The 21,979-nt window shown below is 42.9% G+C and overlaps 1 protein-coding gene across 3 annotated transcripts in view; it reads right to left on the bottom strand.

Annotated features, from left to right (window-relative positions):
* The window catches only part of LOC127633703 (disks large homolog 5-like), a 51,992-nt gene that overhangs the window by 4,237 nt on the left and 25,776 nt on the right, over window positions 1–21,979 (bottom strand). For all 3 annotated transcript variants that reach the window (XM_052112959.1, XM_052112961.1, XM_052112962.1), the window contains exons 11-32: window positions 21,717–21,849; window positions 21,497–21,624; window positions 20,853–21,028; window positions 20,620–20,723; window positions 18,703–18,795; window positions 17,447–18,328; window positions 17,111–17,213; window positions 16,808–16,943; window positions 16,595–16,713; window positions 15,555–15,635; window positions 15,223–15,385; window positions 13,089–13,251; window positions 11,729–11,862; window positions 9,524–9,676; window positions 9,251–9,431; window positions 7,603–7,751; window positions 7,345–7,515; window positions 7,035–7,231; window positions 4,792–4,935; window positions 1,482–1,609; window positions 1,278–1,387; window positions 21–130 (exon numbers count right to left, since the gene is read on the bottom strand). In XM_052112959.1, coding sequence (XP_051968919.1) covers window positions 21–130; window positions 1,278–1,387; window positions 1,482–1,609; window positions 4,792–4,935; window positions 7,035–7,231; window positions 7,345–7,515; window positions 7,603–7,751; window positions 9,251–9,431; window positions 9,524–9,676; window positions 11,729–11,862; window positions 13,089–13,251; window positions 15,223–15,385; window positions 15,555–15,635; window positions 16,595–16,713; window positions 16,808–16,943; window positions 17,111–17,213; window positions 17,447–18,328; window positions 18,703–18,795; window positions 20,620–20,723; window positions 20,853–21,028; window positions 21,497–21,624; window positions 21,717–21,849 — 3,758 coding nt within the window. The remainder of the gene's footprint in view (window positions 1–20; window positions 131–1,277; window positions 1,388–1,481; window positions 1,610–4,791; window positions 4,936–7,034; window positions 7,232–7,344; window positions 7,516–7,602; window positions 7,752–9,250; window positions 9,432–9,523; window positions 9,677–11,728; window positions 11,863–13,088; window positions 13,252–15,222; window positions 15,386–15,554; window positions 15,636–16,594; window positions 16,714–16,807; window positions 16,944–17,110; window positions 17,214–17,446; window positions 18,329–18,702; window positions 18,796–20,619; window positions 20,724–20,852; window positions 21,029–21,496; window positions 21,625–21,716; window positions 21,850–21,979) is intronic.

Here is a 21,979-nt window from a genome sequence, read left to right as displayed (position 1 = left end):
TGTCCGTATGCGTCGCAAACCTGTGAAGTATTTGCTGTAGTCTTGTTCGATCCTCTGCGCGGAGTCGAACTGCTCTTTGGAATGTTTTTGTGACACTTTATCTCGCAGATAGACGGGATCTTTCTGCTCCCTGAGAAAATACAACACATGAATGAATCACAAATATAATCACATCGAACTAGTATCACACTGCCAGACTTTTGACCATCTTCATAAAGTCTGGTCTACATTGCAGTTTATTATGGCTAAGAACCGCCCACTTATGGTGCGTTAACATACAAATAAACTTGCGCGAGTTTGACCGCTGGATTATAAATATGTGTGTTTAAACTGGCGTTTGTACGAGTAACGTGAACCCGTGAGTATTCCCGCTTCTCTTCCGGAAAAGGACAGGAGGAGGGGCTGCTACGACTTGGTTCAGAACTTACCAGGTCGTCCAACTTCCTCGCTCCGGTCTCTGTACATGTATGACGTTGTGTCATACAATTCCGGGTGCCCACACACACACACCGCTACAACGATCTTTCCATCCATTTTCCCAGATTTCTTCTGCTACTAAGTCAGTACGTCAGTGACATCCGGACAATCTCAATGCTGATAGGCTTTCGCGACAACACGTCATGCAAACTTTCCGCTGGAGTTGAAATATTTCAACTGAGGCAACTGAGACTCGTCCTCCGACACCTGGATTGAGGCGAGTAACTGCCACCACCAGGACCTACTAAGTAGTGGGTATTGGGCAGGGCTGGTAATCTGGCATACCGGGTATTTTCCCAGTGGGCCGACGCACTTTGGGGCCGATCAGGGGCGGACTGGCCATTGGGAGAACCGAGCGGGCCGGTGGGTCAGCCGCGAAACGGGCCAAATGGGCCACGATAAGCTGAAATGGGCCAGTTGCTATGTAAATCCTGGGCCAGTTAGTCTTCCCAGTCCAGCCATTCCAAATTGGGAGAAAAAGTCAAATGGGTCAAAAGTGACCAAACAATAACGGAAGGTTAAAGTTGACTTACATTTTTGTTGTGTTGATCATTATATCTATTAAATATTAATTGAACTGCCTAGTTTGGGCCCTGTTGTTCATTTTTAAAATGAATATTTTCATAATGTACCAAGTGAGAGGATTCCTTGTATCATGTTGAGCATTCACGGAGAACTTCTTTCAGATTGGACATGACACCCGAATTACATCCAAATAAATCAGAATCGAATCAAAGTGTCTCGAAATCTGAATCTGTTTCGATACCCTATAAACAAGCATTAAAAATGACTTCACTTACTTGATCTGCTTAGCATTTTTGTATCGTATGAAAATGACGATGGGGTAAATGTTGACGACGTGCAGGCGCTCAATGGCATGTGGTGCGATGTCAAGCAGACAGTGACAGTCCTGAGAGAGAGAGAGAGAGAGAGAGAGAGAGAGAGACATCAACAGTGAGACAGCTGAGAGAAAATGAAGTGTTCAATCAAGAATCGTCCCTCACCTTATCTGTCATTTCCTTAACGGACGCTACTGTGGTCACATCAAAGTGTCCGCTCCGCCGCTTGTAATCGATGAAGAGACAGTCTTTTACCCCTCGCTCAATGGCCTGCTGGGTCGCCTTCATTCCCTCTGAGCAATACAGAGAGAGCGGGACGATAAAGCTGACATTGATGCTTTTAAGTCTAAAATAAGTAACATTAAGTGTACAGTGTAATCTTCTCTCCCCAGACAAAAGATTCAGTGACTTGGTGGGGGCTTTTTTCTTTTTTACTAATTTCACATGCACAACGTAAGTTTAGCCAATCACAACAGAGTGCATTTGGCCTCACATGTTAGTGTCAACCTGGAATATTAAAGGGACAGTTCACCCCAAAATTTAAATTCTCTCATCATTTACCCTCATGCCATCCCAGATGTGTTTGACTTACTTCTAGAAATCTTCATTTGTGTTCTGCAGAAGAATATTTCAGCTCTGTAGGTCCATACAATGCAAGTGAATGGTGACCAGAAATGTGAAGTAGAGGTCGACAGATTAATCGGCCGATTTTTTGCATTTTTAACATAATCGGCATCGGCCAATATCCACGCATATCAAGCCGATTATTAGGCAGGCGCATCTGTGGGCAGCCTAGTGTTGTTGTGGAACACGTGTTCGACGCACGCTGCCCCTAGAGTCATTCTCCAGCAGAGTGAGCAGACCTCATACAGTGACTAAGGAAGGAGCTAAGTTCCTTGGAGAAAACAGTAAGGGTTAAATTTGTATAACTTCTTTAGATTTAATAAAAAACTTTTGATATGTTACTGCCAACTTCAAGAAAAAACGTGACAAATGCGATAGTTGACATGACGTTCGGCAACTTTGGATATTGATAGCGTAGTTGAAGTTGCATTATCACAGCAGAAGGGTTGCTATCATGTCACAATAAGTAAGCAAGAATTTTGCAATTACAGACAGTGAATCTGAGACTTTTATTTGTTCTGTTTGTGTGTCTTATATTTGAGAGGGTTGTCACTCAATGCAGATAAATAAGTAATAAAATACCAACGCAGTATAGGCTAGTGAAGGACTGGCTTTGGTAAGCTCGGACGTTACCGGTTCTGCTGTCGGTACTGGAGAAATTAAGAAAATACATTCTTTATTGCTATAAAGAGAAAGTTATTTTATCTCGCCAGTCATTTCTATGTATAATAATATGAAACCATTTGTCTGTGATGCAATTTAGCTATTCGCAGTCAGAGAGAGAGAGAGAGAGAGAGAGAGAGAGAGAGAGAGAGAGAGAGAGATCTCACAGCGAGCACAACATGAGTCCAGCTTAATGAGTGACAGAACGAAACATTCAAACATAGCCTGGTTTAGATCTGTGATTATTAGTCTGATTTTATTTTAGATTTCGCCTTCCAAAGATTATAAAAAGAATATTTATACATAAGTCGCATTCTGTCTAGCACAACTTCCTTCCCTTCACAGCGGTGCACTGACATTTCTCCCTAAAACTCAAACTTAACGTCAGAATCAGCACGATCGGTGATTGTTGTAAAATGCAGTCTAGCTACTGTTGCTAAATTGCAGGACGCGTTTAATAATAAAAAGAGCGCAAGAGATACCGTTCCCAAGGCGGCGCGCGCTCCGAAACAGACCTCAAAGAGACAAGCAAACTATAGGCTACTTTGGGTTTCATGTGCGCGTCTAAACGATCAACTATACACAAAAATATGTCAAAACGACCGGCTTGGAGATTCACTTAAACACAGTTTATGTCTTAAATGGATGTAGTTATGGAAATAGTTGGGAGAAAATATGCTGCATCAGGAGCCTATTAGACTCGGTCTTAAAGGGGAAGCAGTCTAATAAACATGTGACGATTGAGCCATTACTGCGAATCAAACAACAAGAGGCAAAGAGAAAATCACTTACAGCTCTTGAATGAATAACTTCTGCAGTAATAACCATTAATCTATCTATGATAAACTATGCAGTGTTATTTTACAATTGATTACTTTATTAGATTTCTTTTTAGACCACACCTGAACAGTAATGTTAGTAGACCTTCCTGAAGTTAAATCACTGTGCCTATATAACGTTTATATTTGTGTAATATATATATATATATATATATATATAAAAAAGAACCGTTAAGAATACCGTTAAAGTACCGGATCGATAAGCAGTATTGGTAAGATAGTAATACCATTAAAACCTTAACGATACCAATCCCTAGTTATGCCTGTGCTTCTCTTGGATGCTCTGAATATTGGATTACGTGTCTGGATTGCCCCTTAATTAAAGCTGCATTTGGATCTCAACCTTCGTGTCTCGGAGCAGTTCGTAACACCTGCTTTGTTTATTTAATATATTTGTTATACATTATTTATACAATATGTTTTTACATTATACATGTTTAATTTAAGTGTACAAGTGCAGATCGGTCAAGTGTTCAATAAATGTATTTGTTGAGAAATGTTGTCTATCTTAAGTAATTATTTGTGTTACATTTTATCTTACAAATAAAAGGTTCAAATAAGAGGTTAAAAACAAGCACATATCGGCCAAATATCGGCCAAAATAAATCGGCAGCATTAATCGGCCATCGGCCGACCCGGATTTCTAAAGATCGGCATCGGCCTGAAAAAACCAATATCGGTCGACCTCTAATGTGAAGCTCCAAAAAGCACATAAAGGCAGCATAAAAGTAATCCATACAACTCCAGTGGTTTAATCCATGTCTACAAAAGCGATAGGATAGGTGCGGATGAGAAACAGATCAATATTTCAGTCCTTTTTTACAATGAATTCTCTTCTCTGCCCAGTAGGTCATATGAACGAAGAATGTGAATCACAAAACACAAAAGAACTCATAGTAAAAAAGGACTTAAATATTTATCTGTTTGTCTAGCACACCTATCATATCCCTTCTGAAGACATGGATTAAACCACTGGAGTTGTATGGATTACTTTTATGCTGCCTTTATGTGCTTTTTGGAGTTTCACATTTCTGGTCACCATTCACTTGCATTGTATGGAGCTACAGAAATGAAATATACTTCTAAAAATCTTAGTTTGTGTTCAGCAGAAGAAAATAAGTCACATCTGGGATGGCATGAGTTACAGCACCTAAAATGAACACTTTCCTTTATAGATTCATATAAACAGTTTGACATGTTTTAAAGGAACAGCAGCAGAAAAGTGGACTTGAATTGTATTGTGTAAATGTTGCATCATCTGAATTCATTCACAGCACAGTTTCAAGAAGTTAAAAACACTGCAAAGCCCGTTTATGTCAAGTGTTGGTGATGATGCGAGCGGATCTCACCCGGTAAACAGCGGCAGTACTTCCCAGGAGCCTCTCTGAGCAGCATGTCTTTGACTGGCTCCACAAGAGGCCCCAATATCAACACCGGCCTGCGATTGGTCGATTCCACTTTCTGCACACGCTGATAGGCCACGCTTAAACAATCTGAACACACATAATTAATGAGATTAACGGTGTTATTTACAGTGGCGTGTAATGTCATTCAAAATTGACCTGCAAGACGCCTCGGAGTGACGTGTGCGCTGGATGACATGTTAGTATGTAGTGTGTGTGCGCTGGATGACAGGTCAGTACGTAGTGTGCGCGCGCTGATGACAGGTCAGTGCGTAGTGTGCGCGCGCTGATGACAGGTCAGTGCGTAGTGTGCGCGCGCTGATGACAGGTCAGTGCGTAGTGCGCGCGCTGATGACAGGTCAGTGCGTAGTGTGCGCGCGCTGATGACAGGTCAGTACGTAGTGTGCGCGCGCTGGATGACATGTCAGTACGTAGTGTGCGCGCGCTGGATGACATGTCAGTACGTAGTGTGCGCGCGCTGATGACAGGTCAGTACGTAGTGTGCGCGCGCTGATGACAGGTCAGTGCGTAGTGTGCGCGCGCTGGATGACAGGTCAGTACGTGAGTGTGCGCTGCGCTGATGACAGGTCAGTACGTAGTGTGCGCGCGCTGGATGACATGTCAGTACGTAGTGTGCGCGCGCTGATGACAGGTCAGTACGTAGTGTGCGCGCGCTGGATGACAGGTCAGTGCGTAGTGTGCGTGCGCTGATGACATGTCAGTACGTAGTGTGCGCGCGCTGGATGACATGTCAGTACGTAGTGTGCGCGCGCTGGATGACATGTCAGTACGTAGTGTGCGCGCGCTGATGACAGGTCAGTACGTAGTGTGCGCGCGCTGATGACAGGTCAGTACGTAGTGTGCGCGCGCTGGATGACAGGTCAGTACGTAGTGTGCGCGCGCTGATGACATGTCAGTACGTAGTGTGCGCGCGCTGGATGACATGTCAGTACGTAGTGTGCGCGCGCTGATGACATGTCAGTACGTAGTGTGCGTGCGCTGATGACATGTCAGTACGTAGTGTGCGCGCGCTGGATGACAGGTCAGTACGTAGTGTGCGCGCGCTGATGACATGTCAGTACGTAGTGTGCGTGCGCTGATGACATGTCAGTACGTAGTGTGCGTGCGCTGATGACATGTCAGTACGTAGTGTGCGTGCGCTGATGACAGGTCAGTACGTAGTGTGCGCGCGCTGGATGACAGGTCAGTACGTAGTGTGCGCGCGCTGGATGACAGGTCAGTACGTAGTGTGCGCGCGCTGGATGACATGTCAGTACGTAGTATGCGCGCGCTGATGACAGGTCAGTACGTAGTGTGCGCGCGCTGATGACATGTCAGTACGTAGTGTGCGCGCGCTGATGACATGTCAGTACGTAGTGTGCGCGCACTGGATGACATGTCAGTACGTAGTGTGCGCGCGCTGATGACATGTCAGTACGTAGTGTGCGCGCGCTGATGACATGTCAGTACGTAGTGTGCGCGCACTGGATGACATGTCAGTACGTAGTATGCGCGCGCTGATGACATGTCAGTACGTAGTGTGCGCGCACTGGATGACATGTCAGTACGTAGTGTGCGCGCGCTGATGACATGTCAGTACGTAGTGTGCGTGCGCTGATGACATGTCAGTACGTAGTGTGCGTGCGCTGATGACATGTCAGTACGTAGTGTGCGCGTGCGCTGATGACATGTCAGTACGTAGTGTCGCGTGCGCTGATGACATGTCAGTACGTAGTGTGCGTGCGCTGATGACATGTCAGTACGTAGTGTGCGTGCGCTGATGACATGTCAGTACGTAGTGTGCGTGCGCTGATGACATGTCAGTACGTAGTGTGCGTGCGCTGATGACATGTCAGTATGTAGTGTGCGAGCGCTGATGACATGTCAGTACGTAGTGTGCGCGCGCTGATGACATGTCAGTACGTAGTGTGCGCGCGCTGATGACATGTCAGTACGTAGTGTGCGTGCGCTGATGACATGTTAGTACGTAGTGTGCGCGCACTGGATGACATGTCAGTACGTAGTGTGCGCGCGCTGATGACATGTCAGTACGTAGTGTGCGCACGCTGATGACATGTTAGTACGTAGTGTGCGTGCGCTGATGACATGTTAGTACGTAGTGTGCGTGCGCTGATGACATGTTAGTACGTGGTGCGCGCGCTGGATGTACAGAAAGAAAATTGTCTCACCCTCCATGTACGGCATGGAATCTGTGCTGATGGCGTCGGCCGCAGGGGCATCGCGGCCGTCTTTGGAGCTGTTGCGCTTGTGTTTGAGTTTACGCCGAAAGAACGACCGACGTGCCACGGCCGATAGTGCTTTACCAGAACCGCTGTCATCTTTGCTGTCGGTGACGCTGAATCGGCGTTGTGAGTCTTGGTCAATCCTACACACACACACACACATAACATCATTACACAATTTATCAGCTAAACACAGACCGAGATGTTTGTTAAACAAAATCAGGGATCATTAAATGAATACTGGATAACGACATACATGCACTTGCTGGGCACGTGACCTTGCACCAGTTTCTGAGCATTCTCGTCCAGTTGCCATGCCAACCAGTAGCCGAAATTTCCCATGGGCAGTGTGTCGTCCACGTAGAGAATATCATCCTTCTTAAATGTCAACTCGTGCTCCAACTCACCAACATGGTCAAACAATGCCCTGAACGCATGAGAATGCACATCATTAATCTTTAAGTCATTCCAGAGTGACTCTTTCCACTCAACCAGACAGGGAAGAGTGTGTTACCTGATGTAGAATCCATCTCCAGGTGTGTCTTTAATCCTCCTGAAGTGTTCGAGTCGGTTCTGGACTCTGAGGGTGATGGTCTCTGCTGGTTTCAGGATCTCTAGATAAACCTCCTCGGCGGTTTTATTCTTTACACTTACGGAGTTACACTGCAAACAGGAAATAACGTCACAACACCATATTAACCACACAGTTAGCCTATACTTCCTAGCTTCCTATTAAGATATGCAGATTCTTTGTGATTGTTAACTATCACATTTAACTATTTAAAACTGCGAACCAGGGCTTAACCAGGGCTTAACCAGGGCTGTCTGGGTATCTCTGCGAGTATTGATGGTGATTAACCAGGGCTTAACCAGGGCTGTCTGGGTATCTCTGCGAGTATTGATGGTGATTATCACACCTGGAGTGGCGAGTTTGAATCCAGGGTGTTCTGAGAGAGTCCAGCCAGGTCTCCTAAGCAACCAAATTGGCCCGGTTGCTAGGGAAGGTAGAGTCACATGGGGTAACCTCCTCGTGGTGGTGATTAGTGGTTCTCTCAATGGGGCGTGTGGTGAGTTGTGTGTGGATCGTGGAGAGTAGCATGAGTCTCCACATGCTGTGAGTCTCCGCAGTGTCATGCACAACGAGTCACTTGATCAGATGCGCGGATTGACGGTCTCGGACGTGGAGAGAACTGAGACTCGTCCTCCGCTACCCGGATTGAGGCGAGTAACCGCGGCACCACAGGGGCCTAACTACATAGTGGGAATTGGGCATTCCAAAATGGGGAGAAAAGTATATAAAAAAAAATTAAAAAAAAAAAACGAATATTCCGGGTTCAATACAGTTACACTCAATCGACAGCATTTGTGGCATAATGTTGATTACCACAAAAATTAATTATCGACTTGTCCCTCCTTTTCTTTAATAAAAGCACAAATGTGTGTTCCAGTGAGACACTTCCAATGGAAGTCAATGGGGTTCAAATACTCACCGTTTCAAACAAGTATAGTCACAAGACGTAAACAATGTGTGTGTTAACATGATTTTAGTGTTATAAAATCACTAACGTTTTCTGAGTGAATTTATAACCAATTTCACAACTTCGTTGCCATGACGACTTAACGGCATTAACCCTAAAGGCGGTTGCACACTGTACGGTTTTGGCCATCTGAGACAAATTTCGGGAATTCTGAAAGGATTTCTCTCGTCTCAGCGCAAAATAGTCAATCTTACAATGTTCAGTGTGACGTGTTCACAGACGGCCGATTAAATCGCTTTTGCGATGATCTTCAGCCTCTGACGATGTTTGGGCAGTGTCTGAAATTTAGCATCGTAGCCGTATAGTGTTGACTGCCATTACGACGGCCAGATGAGATATTCCGCTCCTCCCGCGAAACCCGAAAGAAACCCGCTCCGCGTTTGCACCACCGTGGCAACATTTGTGCCCAGTTATCTCTCTACTCAAACACTTTTTTTCTTTATAATAAATAATAATTAATTATAAATAATAAGTATTTTGAAATCTGCGATTAATCACAAATAACTATGAAAAATCAAGCCGTTAATTGCGAAAAAATATGTATAAATATATTTATCAGTGTAGACTTTTCCTCTGTGCACATGACAATAAAGAACAGGATGTCTCTTCTCATCTCGTCAGTACCTCCAGTATGATGTCTCCAGGCTGAAGACCAGCAGCTCCTCCAGCAGGACTGTCCTCCTCCAGACTCTCCACGAAAACCCCTGTCAGGTTTCCACCACAGAGCTTCAAGCCCAGATCCACCTGTGTCTTCCTCAACACCACCTGCCTCGGCTCCGCCTGTTTCCCGGCCTCACTCCGGTCTCTGGCCAATTACAGGGCAGTTACACCACAGTTAGACCAAACAGAGCAGTGGGCGTGGCCAGGACGCAGGTCAATAATACATTTATCCATTACCTGACGACAATGTGAGGACTGGATGTGGGTTTGGCCAGTTTGGAGGGTGGGAGCATGATGCCTTCGTCATGTTCACTGAGCGCATCTATGCTGGAGTGCGTGTCGGGTGTTCCGGGTGTCGAGTGAGAGCTTATGGACGATTCCATACGGGAGCTGGCATCAAAAACACACACAAAGCATGACCATAAACTGCAGAAAGCAAGTTATTAAAGCTATTAAAGGATTCATATGCTACACTTTTTATAGCTTGTGCTTTTTTTTCACCATGAAGTCCACTTATATGTTTTCTTGCACAAAAAACAGATGTAATTTAATTTAACCTCTCTCTGACCCTCAGAATTAAACACGCTGTTTTTGCTGCTGTACCTTTAAAACTGAAGTGTGTCTTAACCCTCTGGGGTCTGAGGGTATTTTGGGCCCTGGAGAAGTTTTGACATGCCTTGACATTTGTGCTTTTTTCAGTTGCTTAAAAACATATTAATGTCTAAAGTCTGATAACACTGTATTCAGCACAAACTGGGCTACAATAATATGTGAGCAACATGTGTGTACATGTTTGTATTTTTGAGAAAATAATGTTTATGCGTGGTTTTTGAAAAAACAAAAATTTTAAGTCACTGAAATAAGGCCATATAACACATACTAAACATTTGTCCACAAGACTTTTGAGAACTGGATCTTGTAGCCTAGAGTTTTTGCTACAAAATGATGTGAAAATCATCCTGATCACTCATTCATACAAAACAATATAGTCATTTAACTTTTGTGTGACAATTTTAGTGCTGAATGGTAATATGCGTGGAGGCGTGAACTATCATGAATATTGATGAGATTCACACCTGAGGACACAAAGACCACTCCTCTGGGCCTATCAATGAGGAATGTGACAGAGAGAGAATTAATGTGAGGAGACTTAATGATCAAAATCACGTTTTAAGTTAAAAGAAGTAATCTGACTATATATTTTCTTTACATAAAACGTCACTTAATTTTAGACCTACACTACCGTTAACAGAAGTCTCTTCTGCTCACCAAGACTGGATTTATTTGATCCAAAATACAGTTAAAAACATTGTGTGAACTCATTTTACTTCAGAAATCATTATAATATGCTGCATTTCTAATATGGGCATATTTAAAGTGCATTTTACTCATTTACACCTGAACAGATATTTGCAAGCACAAGCTTTGTTGATGATAACAAGGCAGCATAAACACGTTAAAATATAATCTAACATTCATATTATTTTTATATCATATTACATATCATATTTATATCATACAGCATACAATGTAAATAACAACATTTACATGTAACTAAAACTTGCCTATTAGGACATATTTCAAATGTCAATACTTTTGAGTCCTGTCTGGAAACAGTCCCGCTAGTAAAATCTGTATATAAAATAGAATGTCAGCTGATGAACACTCAATGACTTACTCGTCTGAAATTGTATCCTCTGCTTGATCAAATCTCTCTTCAAAATACAAACGTTCATTGGAGTCCCGCTCTTGTTAACTCATCTTTACATCCAGGAGTTTACAAGCACGCAGAAAAGTTTAGTTGTGTTTGTTTACATCAAATCTCGCAGTCGGGGGCGTGTACTTTTCCCTTGATCGCCTCAGCACATTAGCGTATGAATGGCGCGCTCTGCTTGTGGGTGGGATCACATTACAGATAATGAGACTGAGCCAGGAAAAACGTACATCGCTTTGTTTCATACAGATTACATTGCAGGAGAATATTTGTTTTAAATTTTAATTGTTTTATTTAAAAGTAGACATTTTAAGCTTTCTTTAGACATATGTTTCATGTTTGTGTGAGAAGAATTCGCGGAGTTTAAGTTAATTTTAGTGACGTGTTTCTGAAATATGATCGTGAACACGGAGACTGCTGAAAGCTCAACCTTTTTATTTTATTTATTTAAAAAAAAACACAAGGTTTTGATGTTAATATGAGTGTACATAAAAAAAGAAGACCCTCTATAGTTTATAATCATGTACTGATTTTATTTATATGACCATAAATGACGGAGTATTTTAAGTCTATGTTGCTGCTATGTGGAAAAAAAACAGCAAAACGCGCCGGCGCGTTTGCCGACCCCAGAGGGATATGTCGAGGCAACTATAAGTAGTTGATTTCTTAAAGCGGTAGGCTCTGCTGCTCTTTCAAAACATAGCTCTGTTGAAAATGTGTGTGGGTACCTCGAGCGAGAGTGATTGCCCAGTTGGTACATGTGCGGGTTGTATTGTGCCAGTATAGTGATGATGTCACACTGCTGGCCTATGATGAGTCTCGCCTGCTGCTCTGTGGCGTTCCTCAGATTAATACCATTAAACTACACACAGAAACAGAAATGAGGTTCACATATGCATTTAGGATTTCAATTTAACCTTTGTGCTTTCTTTAATAAAAAATGGTATGCATCATCTGATTGGCTCAAGGCTTGGCTACTTTTCCTTCATTTGCCATCTAAACACACACAAACTATTTTTTACTGGATTCGATGAGTTTAGGTGCCGTGACAAAAACAAAAAAAACACATGTTGTTCGTAGTCATATTTGATAGAAAAGGAATTGGCAAAACTTTAATACATCCACAGTGCAGATCACATGCGCACTCTCACATGCATGCACACACTCACGCTCGCACACGCACGCTCGCTCACTCACACACACACTCTCACACACACACGCTCTCACGCACGCACACATGCATGCACACACTCACGCTCGCACACGCACGCTCGCTCACTCACACACACACTCTCACACACACACGCTCTCACGCACGCACACATGCATGCACACACTCACGCTCGCACACGCACGCTCGCTCACTCACACACACACTCTCACACACACACACGCTCTCACGCACGCACACATGCACACGCACACACACTCTTGCTCTCACACACACACACACACTTGCTCTCACGCACGCACACATGCACACGCACACACTCTTGCTCTCACACACACACACACACACTCTCACGCACGCACACATGCACACACACACACACACTCACTCTCTCTCACACACACACACTCACTCTCTCTCTCTCACACACACACACAATATATTACTCATTTTCATATTTTCTTCATGTTTAAACTTTTAAAAGTGTAATTTAAAATAGTTAAAAGAAATTAAAATACATTCTTATTTGCATATGCAAATAAAGGGTGTAATTGAGAAATTTAAAAGGTATCTAAGATGTAAATAGCACAAGACCCCCCAACTTTAACGTTTTAACTTTATTGAAGTTAGTTGCATTACATTTCTTTCATAAAAATAAATAAAATTACACATTTATTGTTTTCGATCCAATTTGACCGCGAACAATACGTGTGTCAAACAGTGCACAAGGGTTCAAAGAACCTCTTCATTGCTCACTGTTAGACTCAGTCACCTTTCACTTTAATGTATGGGGGAAAAAAAGAAGCACTGAACATGAATGTTGACTCATATGGTCATATGGGTGTGAAACAACATGAGGGTGAATAAATGATGACAACATTTTAATTTGTGGGTGAACTATCCCTTTAAAAACATACCTCGAGAAGCTGATCTCCAAACTCCAGGTGGTGCTGTTGAGCAATGCTGCCCCCTGTTACCTTAGAAACAAAAATGCCTCCATTCTCCCCACCCACAATGGAAATGCCCAGAGGTTCTGCCCCTTTGGGGATGGTGACACACCGTGGCTCCTCTATGTACGGCCTGAAAAACAAAAATAAATGTTATTTACACACATGAAAAGCCTTGTGCCAACATCCATTCATGTTCTCAACAGTGTGCTATAAAAAGTAACAGGCCTCAAACCACCATAATCAATAACATCTCACTGCACATGCATTCGTTTCTACTTGCAGGTTTGCAGCACTTACATTGTAATTGCTTTTATTCCAATATATGTTCCACAACGCTGTAGTTTGTGACCCTAACTAGCAGCTAAAAGTTTGGAATAATGTACAGATTTTGCTTGAGTTTTCATGCTAAATTGCTAATTTGGTACTATAAAAATCACTTGCCATTATATCTAACACAGCTGAAAGATATTTGGTTCATTAAATGAAGCTTAACTTTGTCTTTGTGTTTGTTTTTGAGTTGCACAGTATGCAATAGACTGGCATGTGTTCAGGTCAATATTAGATGAATGGCAAAAAGAAACAGCTCTCTCTAGAAACTCATCAGTCAATCATTGTTTTGAGAAATGAAGGCGATACAATGCTTGAAATAGCCAGACAAAGTCTTCAAAGACAAAGGACAACTGTCTCTAACAAGGACAGAAAGAGATGTGGAAGACCAGATGTACAACTATACAAGAGGATAAGTACATCAGAGTCTCTAGTTTGAGAAATAGACGCCTCACATGTCCTCCGCTGACAGCTTCATTGAATTCTACCTGCTCAACACCAGTTTCATGTTCAACAGTAAAGAGAAGACTCAGGAGGAATTATGGGAAGAATTGCAAAGAAAAAGCCACTTTTGAAACAGAAATACAGAAAGAAAAGGTTCGAGTGGACAAAGAAACACAGACATGGGACAACAGATCATTGGAAAAGAGTGTTACGGATCTTCACCCCATTGAGCTTTTGTGGGATCAGTTAGACTGTACGGTGCGTGAGAAGTGCCCGACCAGACAGACACATCTATGGCAAGTGCTACAGGAAGTGTGGGGCGAAGGGTCAAGTGCTACAGGAAGTGTGGGGCGAAGGGTCAAGTGCTACAGGATTTTTGGATGAAGGGTCAAGTGCTACAGGAAGTGTGGGGCGAAGGGTCAAGTGCTACAGGAAGTGTGGGGCGAAGGGTCAAGTGCTACAGGAAGTGTGGGGTCATGTGCTACAGGAAGTGTGGGGTGAAAGGGCAAGTGCTACAGGAAGTGTGAGGTCAAAGGTCACCTGAGTATCTGGACAAACTGACCGCTAGAATAACAAGGATCTGCAAAGCGGTCATTGCTGCGCGTGGAGGATTTTTTGAAGAGAACTCTTTTACAAATTGTAATAGTAATGTTTCATGTTAGTAATGTCCTGACCAATTTCTTTCCATAAGAGCAAAATCTGTACATGTACTTTTAGCAGGCAGTGTATTCAACAGTGAGATTCAGTTTTCTAATCTAATACTAATCTAGCAAGCAGAATTGTAAGACTGCTGATATTTAGGATAAAAGCACTGGGACACGTCAGTTTGTATCACTCCACTTGTCTGTAAGTTGCTCGGTAAAACACCGCGGTTTAACCCATTTCGTCATTGTTTGGCCACATTTTATTTAGCAGAACAAAAATAGACGAAATAACGGTCCATATCATGTGATTCATATATTGTGATTCGCAGTAAAACGGCACTCTTGGGTCATGTGATATCACTACAGGTTATTTTGTGGTTCAGGTATCGACTATCAGACTATCAGTGTTACAGAACAAACCTCAGGGTCCGTAAAGATGCAAACCACGATTTCTGAGCTCGAGATAGCTTCAGGTAAGACCCGTTACGCAACACACATCTGGAGCAGGAAGGAGAAAAGAGAGAGAAATAGACAGACTAGAAAGGAGAACAGGTGGAAAGAAGATTTTGTAGATAAACTAAAAGAGGAAGGAAAGAATGAACAGCCCAAACTACTAAAGGCTTGAGATAGCTCACACGAAAGAGGCTAAACTGTTAACCCTAAAAGACGGCCGTTTTGATTTCTACCTGTCTCTTCTCCTGTCTCCTAAAGGCACGGGGCTGACTGACAGCCTGGTCTGAATGGAGATGGAGCCCTGTGATTGGCTGCCGGTGAAGGAGGCGGCGTCCAGAGGAGAGAGGGGCGGAGTTGCAAGACTGGGGCTGCTGCAGTCGGAGTGAGATAGAGATCCTGAAACACAGAGCAAAAACATTCCTTTACTGAATCAAATCCAATTATTCTCCAGATTCTTACATTTCTGCAAGTTTAGATTCAGAGTGTTGTTTACTGGAAGGACACTAACAAACAATAAGCGATTTAAAAAAATGAAAATTTAAAATTATCTGCGTTTGATCAGCACCTCTGTCTGAGCCCTGAACGGACCGGGCATAGCGAGGCGTGGTGGGGATTTTAATGCGCTGTTCCTGATACCGAGACAAACCTACAGAGAAAACACAAACATACTGATTATCAATCACTGATGACAGAATGCTAAATCACATATTACAGATGATTTACTATGGATTAGAAATACTTTTTTCCTATTAAAACGACAGATGTATAACTATAACAGATTACATATTTTAGAGTACTAATGACAGATTACTAATAACAAATTACATATTTTAGATTACTAATGACAGACTATATAATTTAGATTACTAATGTCAGATTACATATTTCAGATTACTAATGACAGATTACATATTATAGATTACTAATGATAGATTACATATTATAGATTACTAATGTTAGATTACATATTTTAGATTACTAATGACAGATTACATATTATATATAGATTAATAACGATAGATTACCTATTTTAGATTACTAATGATAGATTACATATTATAGATTACTAATGACAGATTACATAATTTAGATTACTAATGATAGATTACATATTATAGACTACTAATGTTAGATTACATATTATAGATTACTAATGATAGATTACATATTATAGATTACTAATGACAGATTACATATTTTAGATTACTAACGATAGATTACATATTATAGATTATTAACGATAGATTACATATTTCAGATTACTAACGATAGATTACATATTTCAGAATACTAATGATAGATTACATATTATAGATTACTAACGACAGATTACATATTATAGATTACTAATGACAGATTACATATTATAGATTACTAATGACAGATTACCTATTTTAGATTACTAATGACAGATTACCTATTTTAGATTACTAATGATAGATTACATATTATAGATTACTAATGACAGATTACATATTATAGATTACTAATGTTAGATTACATATTTTAGATTACTAATGACAGATTCTCACAAATATCGTTATTTTCACCACTATGAGTCAGTGTCAGACTTCCATAGAAGTAAGTTTGTGTGTGTGTGTTGACCTTTTCTCGCGGTGGAGGGCAGGGAGTTGGTATTATGTGCTGATCCACGGGAACTGTCGAAGAATTCACCAGAACGTTTGTGGTTGAGATCCACACTCCAGCGGCCCTGGTGCTGTGGACTGGGGTTTACAACAACACAGATTTACTCTCTCTCAGCAGAACAGACCTAATGCATCACACAGGAAAGTTTGTGTGCTGTGTGTGTGTGTGTACCTGACTTGTGTGTATGTGTGTCCTGGGGCAGCTGGTGAATTAGTGGCTTTGACACAGTGACTCCAGGCTGTGTACACTGGGTTTCTCATCACCGCAGTGACAGCAGGGTATGGAGACAGAGTTCTTGGAGTGCCGTCTAGACATACACAATTAAATGTTGTCAACATCGCCCATACAAGTAGAAAAAGTGGTTCAGTGTGGACAAACAAATAGCTAGTAACTGAAAAGTCAGCCAGATTTGTCCATCCTATTTGAGGCGTTAAACTAACTTTGTTGTGCGGGTGTTTGTGGTGTGAAACTCACGTGGTTGCGCAGGTGAGAAGCCTGTACTGTGACGATTTGAACGGAAAGGGGAGAAGCGAACCAGATCCACAGGCTCAGGAGAATGTTCATCGTGGGAGATGCTCTGCAGCGGAGGAGAGAACATTGAAATCTGAATTACATGCAGCACACTTTACATGTGCCGTTTAGGCGAGTTTTAGTTGCATTCAGTTACAGATGACAGAGTCAAAAATTAACACTAGCAAAGCACCAAATGTGAGTTAATCTTAATGCAGATTGGCTGGGAAACAGTTTTTGAGACCGGAGCAGTTTCACAAGAGACTGACTCATCTGGCAGGTGTGTTAGAGTTACAGTACCTGTGGAACGGGCATCTTCAGTGGAGTGAGGCAGCGGCGCTGGGCGGGTGCAGATTTCGGTCTTCCTCTCTTCATCTCTAGTTCATCTGCACTCGGTCCAGACAACTCCTCCATAAACGGTCCACCACCGCCAGACCCCTGTCCCCGAGGAACATTCCCAGTGTGGTCCCTACCTTCAGCATCATGATCGGGTTTATCTCCGGGACCGAGACAGGGTGTGGTCTGAATAGGCGTGGCTGGGGGAGAGCCTGTGGTGATGGTCGAATCGGAGGCGGAGCTTCCCTGCGCTTTGTGTTTGAATTTGAAAGAATCGCTGCGTTTTGGTGGATCGGGTGGGATTTGTGGTGCCCCCTCTGACCAGGAGCTCTGTGGGGAATGTTTGGACATTTGAGACAAATTGGCATAGTCCAGTTTGGATGGCGTTTCTGGCCGTTTAAACATATCTGCGTCAAATATCGACTTCCGCTTCGTTCGAGTCTTAAAAATAGAGAGCGGCGGTACGCTATCGGCAGCCGTCATGGCAATTGCCATCATTTTGGGCCAAGTGCCGCCACTTTGCTTCTGTGGGACACATCTCCAGTCCTGACCCACCTCTATTGTGGTACGGTCACCGGGGGAAACAGTGTGAAAGGTCAAAGGTCGTTTAGAGTTTGGATGTGGACAGCAGATCTCATTATAGGGTTCCGGGCGATACAGCGCCACACGCTGGCCGCGCTCGCTCTCGGCATCGCGGGTGGGGCTGTACATGTCTTTCTGAGAGTGGCTGCTGATTGGCTGTTTCCTGTAGGGCTGCAGATGGTCTGTCGACTTCCCATTGGAGTTCCTCTCGCCGTCACGTGGGCTCTCAGCGATACTCTGACCTGACAAACTCTGAGGAAAGAACTGGGCAGAGGGTCGAAACATGTCAATTTGAAGAAGTTGTTCATGAATTTTTGAATTGGTTAGACACCCAAGAATTACTGCAAAGGGATTTTAAATGATTAAACGGATTACATTTGCATTACAATCAATCATTGAACTGTTTTATACATAAAAAAGCACTTTTCCACCAAAGGGCTGAACGGTTCTTGTTGCTGGATCGATACGGGCTTGTGGACACGGTTATGGTTTCCATCGTAGTGCAGCAAAATATTGATTAGAATGGTTTGCATGGTTACCGTGCTCAAGTGGAAACGCTACGGGAACGTTACTCACCATGCTCAGAACTATTCGGCACAATGGTAGAAATACGCTTTAAGTAACCAATCACATCTCACCTTTAGGATGGAAAGAGAAACAGATTCTCTGCAGCTCCGCAGAAGATTCTCACATTCACTCACTGACTTATTATCAAGTGAAATTCCATTTATCTGCCCGAGAAAACAGAACAAATGTTAAATAAATCGCATGATAACAAACATTGTTACCTAAGAAATCTTTCATCTGCATGTCTTAATCACTATATTTATTCTAACGAGCCAATAAACGTGCAAATAGATCTCAGCTCTGGCTACCAATCAGATCTTCTCTCAGTAGAAGTGCTGCTACAAGAGCTCAACAATGACCGCCCTCTTTTTCAGCAGCTTGGGAAGTACGTTTTACACTCATTTTCTCCATAGGGATTTGCTATATTGAAAGCACAACAACTACACATTATATGATGTTTCACCCCGTTAATTTCATTGTTGTTTGTTTTTTATGTGCATCAATTTAAATCAAGATGATGCAACACGCTGCAAAAACGTTGGGACAGTCGAGTGTTTACCACTGTGTAACATCATCATTTCTTCTAATGACACTTATTAAGCATTTGGGCACTGAAGAACACAAGTTTGTTAAGTTTAGAAAGTGGACATTTTCCCCCATTCATCCATTCTGTTGGTCTTCAGCTGCTCAATTGTACGGGGTCTTCGTTGCCGTATGGTGCGCTACATAATGCGCCACACATTCTCAATTTGGAGATGGTCAGGACTGCGGGCATGCCAATCTAGTACCCGCACTCACTGCTCACACAGTCATGCAACTGTAATCCGGGCAGTATGTGGTTTGAAGATGTCCAACTGGAAAATACAGGGACATCTCTGGAAAAAACAGTGCTGGATGGCAGTATATGTTGCTCCAAAATCTGTACATATCTGTCTGCACTCATGGTGTTCTCGCAGATGTTCGAGTTACCCATGCTATGGGCACGGACACACCCCTGGCCCATACAGACACTGGATTTTGGACCTGATGCTGATAACAGGTTAGATGGTCCTTTTCCCCTTTGGCCCAGATAATACGACAGCTTTGTTTTTCAAAAGCTATTTGAAATGTGGACTCTTCAGAACAAAAAACACTGTTCTACTTTCCATCTCTAATGAGAGCGAGCCCAGAGAAGTCAGCAGCGCTTCTGGACAGTGATGATGTACAGAGTAAAATCTTAATCTCCGCCTCCTTTCCATTGAACTGCTTTACACTGGTACCGAAACCCGGAAAGGAGGCGGCGAGAACCGGCCTGGCGATATAAACAATATTTTAACGGTTAACTTAAACAAAAGACAAACACACACACACACACGATGGACATGTCCATAAATGATCTCGCTCTCGTCGCACCACCGTCCGCAATCAGCCTTTATCCCTCTCGGAAGCTTCATTAGCCTGATAAGGGACCGGGTGTGTATAATCACGACCCGGCCCCACCCTCCGCCCTGTCACATGCCCCTATCTCAACTTTTTTTTGGAGCGTGTTGTAATCAATTGATTTTAAATGTATTGTACATTTTCAAAATTGCAAAGGGTGAATATAATTTACAAATAATTTATTTTTGTTTTTAAGCAGCATTTTTCATACCATCCCAACTTTTTAGGAATTGGGGTTGTACAAACCAAGCCAAGATGGGACTTGTGACAGAAATCAAGTACTTTGCAGCCTCCGTAAGGTGCATTTAAATGACCACATAAGCACATCAAGCTGTAACGATCACCAAAACGCTGAATGAGATTTGCAATTTGTTTGCAAGCGCTTTTCATGTGGAGTTCAAAGCAGTGCTTGATGCGAATCATGAACGCAGCTTCACGATTGCTGTAGCAAAGCGGATAGATGTGCCTGTCCGAATAAGCTATTCAGCACCGGGCACATCCCTAGTTCTCAGTTCCCAATCCAAGCCCAGTACAAGTCCGATGTAAAGAAATGACACCAGTGTACTCACATTGAGAAGCCGATCCCCCGGACACACAGATCCATCTTTGGCTGCAGGACTGCCTGGAGAAATAGATGATACAAACACGCCACTCTCCAACCCAACACCACAATCTGAAATGAAAACAGAGCGTTCTGCTTCATACTGCGTCAACATCACAGTACTGAAGACCTGTAAGAAGCAAGTTCAGCAACTTGAAGTTTACAATGAATATATTGAATGGAAAAGACCTGCGAACTGACCTTTGAGACCTGCCATTGTAAGATGAACGGAGGTGACCGTACGTCCTCCTAGAGACTTCCTCCTGCGCACCACCATGTTGATGACTCCGCCCCCACTGAACACGGCCTTTATCACCTGCTTCCTGTCCTTATTGGCCAGATCCACATCGTTTATCTTCAACAACCAATCATTCACTCTGTGGTGAAAATAAAAACAAACATGAGACTGATGCACAGGAGACACAGAATGGCTCACAATGTACGATATATTGAATATTCACAATATATTCGCACTGATTTTGCTGGCTATATTATGGAAGTATTTTAATGACAATCGACTTTTAAACCGTTTGGAACAGTGAGTATTTTTTTCTCTCCCCAATCTGGAATGCCCAATTCCCAATAGGCGCCAAGTCCTCGTGGTGGCGTAATGACTCGGCTCAATCCGGGTGGCGGAGGACAAATCTCAGTTGCCTCCGCGTCTGAGACCGTCAATCCGCACAAGTGATTGTCCACCATGCGAGTCTACCCTCCCTAGCAACCGGGCCAATTTGGTTGACCATTAGGTTTTTAAAGAGAGCATCATTAGACTAGTTTCATGATTCTTTGTCTCACGACTCGTGAGGAGAAAACTAAGACAGGATTGTTGTCTCTGGTTCACCTACCTTAACCTGCCCTCCACAATGCTTCCTTTGTCCACCTTGCTCACAAATATCCCATAATCTCCTGGTAAATATGGGTCGCTCACTCCCTCCGCAATATCGAACCCCAAAGCGCTCAAATCCAAGTCGTCCTGTTTGACAGATTAGTGTAGTGATGTGTTCAAACTCTTGAGTAAATACCACAAATTAGGAGGCGTCACATGATTGATAACTCGTTACGTACTGTACTTCTCTCAAACTCCACCGTCTCGGTTTCCCACTCCAGAGAGTCTGTATCTATAGCAGAGTCGTGAGAATTGTGTGCCATCAACTGACGAAACCGGGCCTCCTTCTCCAACTGCTCCTCCATACAGTCCCTGAAACACTCATCTCATTATTTTGACATTAAGCACATTTTTTTATAGCATTCCCACTTAGAACATTAACAATATCTGACATCACTCAACCACCAGTTGTCAGTCAACATCTCGGTGATCAGATGCAAAC

This window comes from Xyrauchen texanus, chromosome 40 (assembly GCF_025860055.1).
Source record: "Xyrauchen texanus isolate HMW12.3.18 chromosome 40, RBS_HiC_50CHRs, whole genome shotgun sequence".
NCBI lineage: Eukaryota > Metazoa > Chordata > Actinopteri > Cypriniformes > Catostomidae > Xyrauchen > Xyrauchen texanus.
Note: the sequence above shows the minus strand (reverse complement) of the source record. Positions and strands in the feature narration are given on the sequence as shown.